The 11,643-nt window shown below is 32.4% G+C and overlaps 1 protein-coding gene and 1 long non-coding RNA gene across 3 annotated transcripts; both read left to right on the top strand.

Annotated features, from left to right (window-relative positions):
• The first annotated feature begins 2,556 nt into the window (after window positions 1-2,556).
• Window positions 2,557-3,510, top strand: LOC130630169 (ATP-dependent DNA helicase PIF1-like). The gene is made up of 2 exons (XM_057443561.1): window positions 2,557-3,323; window positions 3,435-3,510. Exons 1-2 carry the CDS (start codon window positions 2,557-2,559, stop codon window positions 3,508-3,510), a joined length of 843 nt encoding a protein of 280 aa, XP_057299544.1.
• A 3,916-nt stretch (window positions 3,511-7,426) lies between these two features.
• Window positions 7,427-9,181, top strand: LOC130630744 (uncharacterized). 2 transcript variants are annotated; one of them, XR_008982114.1, is made up of 4 exons: window positions 7,427-8,011; window positions 8,087-8,296; window positions 8,408-8,434; window positions 8,522-9,181. It is a non-coding gene; the product is annotated as an uncharacterized LOC130630744 (long non-coding RNA). The 2 variants fall into 2 exon arrangements; XR_008982115.1 differs by having other exon boundaries at window positions 7,427-8,296.
• Window positions 9,182-11,643: the final 2,462 nt, after the last annotated feature.

Genomic DNA, 11,643 nt, shown 5'->3' with positions numbered 1-11,643 from the left:
TAAATAAAAGGAATTGCATGAGACTACTGTAAATAACGTCAAACAAAATATAAGCCCGAGCTGAAAACAAACCATTTCGCGAGGTTATCAATAACCTCGCGAAATGACTTTCTCCAACGTTTCATTTTCACATTCAAAACTTTGACACAGATGCAAAGAACTAATTTTCCTAAAAAAGAGAAAAATATATTTACATAATATAAATGATTTAGTTAAAAAGGATGATACTTTCTTTTGGTTAGTGTGATTTTACTGTATCAATCAACAAAAAGATTAACAAATGTGGAAAAAACAGCTAGTAAGAAGGGAAACATTATCTCAGAGGACACAAAATCAGTAAAAATAATTGCTAAAACGTGAGCACACGTTTCTTTAAACTTATAGCATATATAACTAATCAGCTTTCGGCGCTTGTTTTGCTGAAAAAAAAGTTAAACAGGCTGCTGGCAAAATTGTAGAGCCCTCCGATTTAGTCACTGAGCAGCAAGCGCAATATATATGCGTACTTTGTTTAAACTTGACGCCAAATTGCCATTTTGTGCCGAGTACGTTTGAAGGACAAAAATTTGAGAATATATGTGATGGAAAACTCTCTTTTTTCGTGGTCGGAAGACTAATGTTATTGCGCTAGGCGTTTATTAAAACATATTGTTTAACATGCAATAAAACGCCCTTTCGGACATGGTCTGCATAAAATTTCTAGTTTTATTATGATGTGATGTTGCAAATATTCCCCAGATTTTCCACGCAAATCGACAGTCAAAGCAACGCATGCAGTAAGCCGTAGACCAGCCCATTACAAACTTTAGTTTCGGTTGAGGGCATCTTGTGATCTTGCAATTAAAATCTGGTTTTAGCTTGGAGTTTTTTAAGAGTTCCTATGGCAACTCTTCAACGGCCTCATACCACGTGCATCAATTTTTGATGATGTGTCTTTAGCTAGGCGTAGACTTGCACAACGTGTCGCATCTGTGCGTATTGCTGAAATTAATGAGCAGTCTGCTAATAGACGTGCTCAGGATGCTGAACGACATGTTGTTGCACGTCAAGTGGAAAATGGTGAGCATGCTGCCAATAGACGACGTCGAAATGCTGAGAGGCAAGCTGTTGTTCGACAAAGGCAAAATGTTGAACAGGTAGTAAATAGAAACCAGGCAGATATCCAAAGGCATGCTGCTGTTCGTGCTCGCCGAAATGCGCCGTATTATAATATTGCACGTCAAAATGTATTGCCTAATTTATATTTTTTAGGTGCTATGGACAAAAAATGTGAGTATTGTCAAGCTTTAAAGTTTGAAAATGAAAATTGTTTTAAATGTTGTCACACTGGTAAAGTTGCATTAGATCATTTGTCTCCTTACCCTCAGCAGCTTGGGGAATTATTAACAAATACAGATACTGTTCAGGCGAAAAACTTTCAGTCAAATATACGTAAGTATAATAGTGCCGTTGCCTTTGCTTCTTTTGGAGCAAACCTTCGCCCCCCACCTGGCCGTGGACCACCATGCTTTCGTATCTGTGGTCAAATATGGCATCGTGTTGGGGGTCTTCATTCTCCTGAAGGACAAACCCCTGTTTTTAACCAACTTTATATTTATGAAGCAGGTAGGGCTCTCAACGAAAGAATGGCACGCCAAGAAAATAATGGCTGTCGTGAAGACGTGATGCAAACTGTTCAAGATGTTATGGACAGAGTAAGCCCGTTTGCTGCTGCCTATAGGTACATGGCTAAAGTTGAAGCTGAAGAATTAAATCAGGCAGCAGCACAAAACCGTGCTCCATCTGAAGTACGTATGTACATGAATGAGGAACAGGCTGTACGTATGTACATGAATGAGGAACAGGCTGAGTACAGGCTGCTTCAAGATATTAATTCTGTACTTAGGCAATTTGGTAAATCTCTTACTGATTATAATCTTCCTCATTTAGATGAATTACCCCCAGCTGAAAACATTGATGTAGCTATGGAGGCTGAAAGAGCTTCTCAACTAAGGGCTCAACTTACTGACGAACAGACTGCACTGGCTAATGCAGTCATAGAAGCTGTTGTAAATGTTGCTAACAATGCAGCCCAAAACAACCGTCTGTTTTATTTAGAAGGTGCTGGTGGTAGTGGTAAAACCTTTACTTATAATTACCTTATTTCTGAACTTACAGGTAGAGGTTTTCAAGTTGGAACTGCTGCATTTACTGGCATAGCAGCAACACTTTTGAAAAAGGGTACCACCATTCATGTTACCTGTTCCTATTGTAGAGAACAGTACATGCAGCATAACCCCGGTTTCTGCTTATGCTGCAGAATTGCGACAAAAGAGTCTCTTTTTACTTGATGAAGCTTCCATGATTCCTAAGCATGCTTTTCATGCAATAGATCGTCTTCTACAAGATATTTGTAATAATGAGCTTCCATTTGGAGGTAAAGTTGTTCTTTTAGGTGGTGATTTTTCACAGTTACTGCCTGTTGTCAGAAAAGGAAAACCAACTGAAATTGTGGACATGTGTTTAAAAAGTTCTCCATTATAACACTTGGTTAAAGAATTTCGATTACATCGAAACATGAGAACAAGGCCAGGAGAACAACAATTTGCTGCATGGCTTCTGCAACTTGGGAAAGGTGTTTTACCTGTTCGGGAGCAAGAACCTTTCCAAGGTGCAATTGAAGTGCCATCCCAATGTGTGATACAAAATGAGTGTATTGTTGATACTTTGTTTAGGGATCTTTCACCGGAAATTATGGCATCATCTGTGGTACTAACACCCACAAATGATGACTCACTTATCATTAATGATCAGGTGTTGGCGCTGTTGCCTGGTGAAGAAAAAGTTTATTTTAGCGCAGATGATGTTGTGTGTGATGAGGAGGAGGAACGGAATCAATATCCGGTAGAATTTTTAAATAGTATCACACCTTCAGGTATGCCTCCTCATTGCCTTAAATTAAAAACTGGTGCCATTGTTATGTTATTAAGAAACATAAACATAAATAATGGTTTATGTAATGGCACTCGACTAATTATAAGACGTCTTCATGACAACTGTGTCGATGCTGAAGTACTCACTGGAAATGCCATTGGAGATAGGGTACTTATTCCAAGGGTACAACTTGCACCTTCGGATACAGGTATGCCTTTTGTTTTACGTCGCAGACAGCTTCCACTAAGGCTGTCTTATGCTATGACAATAAACAAGGCACAAGGTCAAACCTTTGAAAAGGTTGGAATATTGTTGCGCAGGCCATGTTTTTCTCATGGTCAGCTGTATGTTGCTTTTTCTAGAGCAAGAGCATTTGGTGTTGTTCGAGTAAGTGTTGTTCCCTCATCCAGGCAAGGGTTTTTTAATAGGGAATGTTATACTCAAAATGTGGTTTACCGTCAAATTCTTACATAATTCATACAATAATGTAATAGACAATGATGCAAATATTTTATGCTTAGCAGAAATTCAATACTTTGCACTTTATATCTATCTGCCATGTTGTACAAAGTGCAAAAGGTTGACGTGTTAGAGTAATTGTACTAACATGCCCTTTTGTGCAACATGAGAGTAGCGTGCACTGTCGATAGGGGACACGTTGCTATCTGGTGCACCCATGTCTTACGAATTTGTAAGGCACGTCAGAAAAAAATAATCAGGGTTTGGTAGAGTCTTAGAGTCGAATAGGGAGGTTTTTATCTGACAAAAAAAAGTCTTGAGAAAGAAATGTCTTATTCACATTAAATGAATAGGGAGTTCTGGGGAAAGTGCTACAACCCTGAAAATGCTGATGATACTACTCTTTTGCAGATATTTATTTTGGCTTTTTAAAATTTTCATAATGCCAAATATAAGTCGTAAATCCTAAAAGTACAGTAAGGGTGCATTTTTATGAATGTTGTGTTAGACATGCATCTCTTTTTCTTTTAGGTGAAGTGCAAAGTCCTATGGCTTACCTTCACGTGGTGCACTTCGTTAAATGATTAGCATATTAAGGCATAAAATTAAATTATTTATTTGAACTAAAGGCTTTAAAAAAATTTATGACATAAATTATTTCGAATATCTATTTTTAAAATAATCAGGAGAACTTTTAAAGGTTAAAAATCTGTAGAATCAAAATAAGGGGAAAAAAGGAAAACGCACAGGGGTATTTGTTTCGTTTACATTTCACAAAGAATTATTACTGATAATTATGCAAAAAGTTCAATATTTTTTGTTGCAATCGTTTTTCTTTTCAATTAACAGCCCCAGGTAATTTTCTATTGCGAACGTTCTGCCATTTTATGGTGTATATTCTTATGTTTAAAGCTACTAGATGTGTTATTATGGAAATGGCTGTTATTTCATCCTAATTTTATTTTAGACAATTGTAATGAATTTAAGACAATTTTTTTTTAATTTTGGCTTTTTAAGCTTAAGAAAATCGTGAAAAATTAAATAAACTTTAAAGTCTTATTAATCTGTGTCTCTGAAAAAAAATTTGACCCAATAAGGGCTTTTAATACATACTTGAACACGACAAAACATTAAAAGGAGTCTATTATCTTATATATTAATTCCCTTGCGTGACTAAAACTGTGAGTCCACGACACGGAAATCACGGGTTACTTTCTTATGACGTGGCTGTACGCTAAAATTTAACTAAAAAGATTAGGGATGTACTTCATAGAAATCGCACATAAGGTGTAAATATATAACCCGCTGCTAATAACAATATAAATATATATACCCTTATGCCAAAAAACTCTATGTTAGCATATATATATAGGTATCGCTACATATGAAACGGTATTAGATATTCACAAAGCATACGGACTGTTAAATGAAGTTCCTAGCATAAAACGGAAATTGTGTTTACGAAAAAGATGGCTGTTCTTTTTGAGTATTCTCTACTCTTACATTCAAAATAAATCTTTAAAAAAACATTTGAAGAAGAGCACGGTTTTATAAATTAATCATAGCAAGGTTCTGTAAGGTTTTTTCATGTTTTATTTTCAGTTTTGATTATATTATTGTTGCCAGACATGTTTTATAGCTAGCATTATAAAAAGCCAACCACCACCAACAACTAGCTAGCTAGCCAGCTAGGAATTTATATATATGTAGCCATGTTCTTTATACCTAGCTAAGTCTCCAGTTTAAGTAACCAGCTATTAGCTGCTGTAGCTAGCTAATGTTAGCTTTAAATTAAATATTCCCAGTAGACCTAGCTAACCTGTGAATTTTATGTTGCTTTTACATGCAGCTATTAGTTTATCTTAGTGGTCTTTGCTAGGAATATGGCTGTAACTTATTTGACTTGACCTTTTAAGCCTAAATAAGAAGATATAAGAAGCTACAAGACCTTTTGAGAAAGTATTTATAATATTTAAGGATAGTTTAAGGACTCTTTTTTATTCAAATATATATATAATGTATTTTTCACATTTTGTGTAACTAAACTTACATCGGTTGCATGCAGTATGACAAAAGAATTTTTATTTAACATGTAGTAATTCTGATGTTCTAGATGTTCTTACTTAAATGTTTTTGTTTACGACATTTTGTGTTTTTTTAAGAAAACTTTAAACCTTTTCGTGAGAGTTACTACATGCTAACACGGAAAAAACCTGTTTTTTTTAATTCTTAATTGATAGAGGTTTTTGACATTATGGGGGGATTTACGTAGCTTTTTCACATATTTTGATTTTGTTGCAGTATATATTTACATGGGTTTTTGATTACTTATTTATTTATCTTTTAGTGGGAGGCGGGGGAAGGATTTACATGTTTTTTTACATTTATGGTAAAAAATGTACAGGGAAGGCTGGGGTAACTTTTTATTTATATACATGGTATATATAATATATACAAACTGTTTTGCTTTTGTGAAATTCCAACAAAACCCACCAAACGTTATTAACCCTGAAAATTTTAAACATTTTCCTGATTCTTTTTTTTATTTGCAAAGTTCTTTTCCTGCAAAAGTTTCTGAAAATAAAGTTCAGTTCAAATTACTTCTTTTTAAAATGTAAATTTAATTTGTTTCAAATTGTGGTTTTGAATTTTTCATGTAAGAGTTTGTGCGCAAAGACATAATCAGTATGCTAAAAGAACTGACTTTTCTTAATTTAGAATTACTAAAAACAACCATTTTTTTGTAAGCTATTTTTTTATTCTTTTTGACATTTTGAATTAACTTATTGTTGTAGAAGGCATATAATATACAATATATACATATAAAATAATGGAATTTTGCAAATTTCTGTTTTACCACTCAATTTTTACATTTTATATAAATTATTTGGGACAAAATGGTATCAAAATACCTGATCTTAGTTGTTTTTAATTTACAGGCTGTGTCTGTGAAACTTTAAGGGGAACATTTTGTGGAAGACAATGGCATGACATTACTGATAGAACTGATTTTTGTTGTGTTAGATATTATATCTGAATCTTTTTGACATTTTATGTTAATTTTGCGAGGAAGGACCATATATACACAGAAGAAGAATTCGATTTTACACCTTGCAAGCTTTGTTTTTCTATATTTTGTATAAATTCTTATCGGGAAGGACTCCGTGCAATATACCGAAATGACTGATCCTTCTCGATTTAAATGTGAAATAGTAGTTTTTTGAAATTTTGTGTAAGATTTAACAACATGCAAAATGTCAAAAAACTGATTTTTGTTGAATCAGAGGCACTCCCTACTACCATTCTTTTTTTTTACAGTTTGTGAAGCTTTTGTGGGGAAAGAGTGTGTGCAGTATCATCGAAATAACTGACTTTTGTTGCAAACTGTTTTTCATTGGCATTTTGGATTAAAATATTGTTTTAGAGGGCATATGCAGTAGATATATGTACCAAAATAATTAAAATCTGCAAACTTTGATTTTGTCGCTACCTCTCATTATTTACATTTTGATTAAACTTTTGTTGGAGACCGTCGGTATGTGAAGGACCAAGATAAGAGATTATTTATTTATTTATTATTTAGAATTTGTATTTGTGTTGCAAATTTGGTGCAAAAATTGACATAAAATTAACTTATAGATTGATTGCTGTTGTTTCACAGGACTTGGCAGGGTTTGCAATAAACTAACTGATTATAACATATACAATGAGAGATATTTGTGTTTGACATTTTTTGTATGTGACGTTTTGAGTGATTTATATTTCATGGGTGAGATGTATTTTGAAATGCTTTTTTAAACTTCTTTCCGAATAATCTTCGCATTGGTCGAATGGTCAGAGCAATTAATTTTAGTAGATTTAGATTGTAAATGTCACATATATACTGCAGTTGTTAAACACCTTTAATTTTTTTGTTCATTTATATAATAATGCAGATGTGAGATGCGCACTGCTGTATTGTTTGTTTTTTGATGGACGTATATCTGTTACATAAATTAAATGAGAATACAGTGGATTCTTCCACGGGAAACAGCTAGTCTTACTTATTGTGTGATAGTTGTGATGTGCTCTAAATTACTTTGAAAATAATAATTGCATATAGGTTAGATGTTTCTGTGATTAATCAGACCCTAACCTGAATAAGGCAAGACAAGTATTAATTATCCGTCTGAATTTTAAATTAAACTTAAATTCGTTATGCTCATAAAGAAAAAAAACCATTTGCTCTTTTCAACAATGTTTTTCTTCCTTATGTAAAAATAAAATATTTTTTTACCAGATATACCGAATTCAAATACTTTTGGCAACGATTCAGCCGATACTAAAACTCACACAAATATTTTTAAAGAGGTAGTTGCGTTACATATGCTAATCATGAACTAAAAGCCAAGGCACATTTTACAATGAAATTTCAATTTTACTTTACCATTCCCAATGTTATTTTTAGACTATTCTTTCTAAAATATCTGTTATTGTTATTCCTGGTCGTGGACACAACAGTTGCTACTGAACCATTACTGCAGTAAAATTCAATTAGTTTTTAATATTTTCCTTTAGCTGTTACTAATAAATTTATTATTAATAAAAATGGATATTGAAGAACAAAGCCTGCTTTAAACGCCGGAAAAGAAAATGTCAGGTATTTGACATAGCTTTATTTATTTGAAATTTATTTTGTTATTGCCCTTATATTATTTTTGTCATTACTATTTAGACATAATAACAACAAGCACAAATATTTCATACACTTACACACTCATGGACACATAAACAAACAGGGAGTATACAAGCACAAATATTTCATACACTTACACACTCATGGACACATAAACCAAACAGGGAGTATACTTCTATTTTGTAATTAGTTCTTATTGATAATTTTTTTCACTTTCTTTAGAAGGTGAACAAGTTCAGGAAACGCAGGGTACTTCTTTTTTTTACATTTTAAAATTTTCTCAAACACCGAGCTACAGAATCAGTATTAACATTGCCATTAATACTAACTTCTTATTGTTTTTAATATTTTAATTTCTAGAAGGTGAAAAAGTCGAGGTTGCGCATGGTATATCCTGTTTTAGTACTTCTCCATCCAACTTTTAAATATCTTTTTCCCTCCATATTTTCATAACAAAAATATTTTTACTTCTAGATAGTAAAGAAAAAAAGGTTAAAAAAATGGAGGGTGAGTATTTTGTAGATAATAAATAGCGTTTAGATGGAGCAACATTTTTTATTATTGGACACAGTTTTGGTATTATTATAAAATTATTTTATTTTATTTTTTTCTTATCTGTTTTGTTTTTGTTTGTTATTTAGTTTTGACGTATTCAGCTTATGAGGAGTATAGAAAGAAGCATCCTGGCCCCCTGTCCACAAAATCATTCAAATGGTGGAAAGCGCATGGGGGTCAGGATTTAGCCAATTTTAATTGGAACCAGTCAAAGAAACGTCAACAAAAGCATAAACATCGACGCACACATACTATTCATAACCAATATAACAATTGTACATTTAATAAATAAACCAATAATTATAATAAACCAAAAAAAATCTTTCTATTCATTTATTTAAATTATTTATTAAATTATTAATCTTTCTATTTATTTATTTAAATTATTTATTAAATTATTAATTAAGATTATATTTCTTACAGTTTTTGACCAAGTATATTTTGATGTTAGTTATTACTCTGGGGTATCCAATATTTCTACACATTTACGCAATTACTTATTTTATCATGCAAGCTTTTTTTTGTCTATTTAATGTTTAAATGTTCACAAACAGTGGATTTGCAAAACATGTTTATAACACTGTACACTCTATTTTTATCAATTCCATCCCTGTGTTATTATTTCAGTGTTGCTGATCGTCGATACCTCAGAGTAGTTTCTTTTTAAGTTATTTTTTTGTTATGATGTTACAATAAAATACATCAAAATACATTCAGTTCAGTTATTTTCCCTTTTACCAGTATTGAGGACCCGCCAGCTACTAGAATTTATCATGTTGCCTAAAACTTTACTTTAACAACTGTCCTTTTAATATACCATTTTATAACAAACACCCTTTTTGTGTTTGAGCTATATACTTTTTTTTTAAATCGCATGGATTATTTTGTTAATACATTTGATACATGTCTTACATGCTTTTTACTTCTTTTTAGGTTGAAGCGCAAAGCCCCATGACTTGCCTTCCCGTGGCGCGCTTTGTTAAGTGGATTATTTCCTTTTAATCGAGATAATTCATGAACTAAAAGTCAGGGCATAGCATGTTACACAAATCCATCAAAGATTTATTGATACTGGTCAAACTCAAAAGAACAGCAGAGGTACAATGCCATTATTTCACATTACTGTACAAAAAACAAAAAAGTAAAGTATTTTATTATCTGCAAAAATTTTTAAACATGCATTGGTGACGTCAATAATTTTTGTCAAAAGTACACGATGTTATACGTTACTTTAAATAGCACTTCAGTTTTCATACAATAAAAGCAAAAAGTATCTTTTTCATTGTTCTCTCGCCTAAGTTCTTTATTGTTTTTCTGCCTAAGTGGATTTTTCCACGGGCCTAATCGACTAGTTTTAAGATATTATCGTAGCGTCTTAGCGTAGTAATGGTAGTATTAACACTATGGCATAAGAGCTGACGATACCTTAATTGTGTTATAATGTTATTATTAAACCTAAGATTAATAGAATTTTTAAATTCCAGAACATTTCAAAAAAAATAACTAATTCTCGCGATATACAGATGTAATGACAAAATTAATTAAAAGCTGATCAGTGATTTTATTTTAATCCCTCTTCAAAATCACCCGCAATTACCAGTAGAATTAATGCTCCAAGCTCGTCACTAGATACTAACTCAACGAACAATGCAGGGCAAAACGTAGAAACAACATGTAAATTGAGAATACACATTTTACATCGATTTTTCTGTTTTTAATAATATATTCGTACTAAATCCCCTTAGAATCGATCATTTTGGTCATATATTAACCTCTCCTAAACCAGTTTAAAATATAAAAAAATCGACATCTTTCAGGGTTACGATCTAGTTATACTAGATACACAAAAGATGTATTTTTTCTCCATAATCGTACATTTCATCTTCCTTAACAAATGCTGATCACAAAATATAAAATTACCAAATCAAACTATTTCTACTTTTCACCCAAAATTTTAAATCTCACGATTTTTAAACTCTTGTATCTGTTTAAGTATTTTTGGAAAGCATTTGTGTGTATTGACGGTTCCCTACAGACGCCATCAGAATCCAACTGATATATTTTTCCATTGTATCTTTTTTTACCTAATTGGATTTTTCCACTGCTCTTATTGACTAGCCTTTTATAATAATATAAAGCTTCCGCCTGTCAGTCTGTGATTCTTTTTAACAAAGTCTATAAAAAAATGTATCGTAAGTTCCTAATCTTTGACGCTAAAACAATAGTAACGTTAAAAAAAGTATATTAAGATTGATGAAATAGTTGCATTGCACTTTTAATTTAAACACGAAATAACTTGGAAATCAGTGAAAATAACGTACGTCATGTCCTACGTGGGTGACTAGGAACTACCAGGGACCAAATTAGGACCATTTTCTTGATCACCGTTTCAAGATCTATCTTCTTATCAGTTCATCAAAAGCACATAATTCTATAAATTTTTTTTCATCGGCATTTTAAGCTCTACGTATTACAGGCAGCGAGTTAAAAATTTTCTTTAAAATATATTTTGTACATGCACTGTTGACGTCAGCAAAACTTCTAAAACAACCTATATTTTATTCTATTATTGTCCTTCGTAGGTGGATTTTCCCATTATCGACTAGTGTAATATAAAAGAGGCGCTGAGGTTCGTTGAGTCATCAGAGGAAGATAGAAGATAGTGATATGGTTATTATTATTTTTTTTAAAGTTATTTCAATTAATATTATTTTTCCTTCTCCCAGCCAGTTCAAAGAAAAATGAAAAAATATTTTTTTCATGTTAATGTTTTCTCATTGTCAGCATGAGCCGGACAAGACCACCACAAAGCAATAATTATGACGATTATGAGGAAACAGGGGCAACAATATCTCGTCTCTTTAATAATATCCGTCGTCTGTCTGTCTGTGTTTCCGCGAAAGCTGCATCCCGCAACGGAAACACTAAAATTTTAAAATGGGCACCAATACCAAATGCGATATATTTTTTCCATTTTGTTTTCACCGCTCGAGCGTAGTATACTAATCACGACGCCTGATTCTTTAAAAAAAACAATTCAA

This window comes from Hydractinia symbiolongicarpus, chromosome 2, assembly GCF_029227915.1.
Source record: "Hydractinia symbiolongicarpus strain clone_291-10 chromosome 2, HSymV2.1, whole genome shotgun sequence".
Lineage (NCBI taxonomy): Eukaryota > Metazoa > Cnidaria > Hydrozoa > Anthoathecata > Hydractiniidae > Hydractinia > Hydractinia symbiolongicarpus.
Note: the sequence above shows the minus strand (reverse complement) of the source record. Positions and strands in the feature narration are given on the sequence as shown.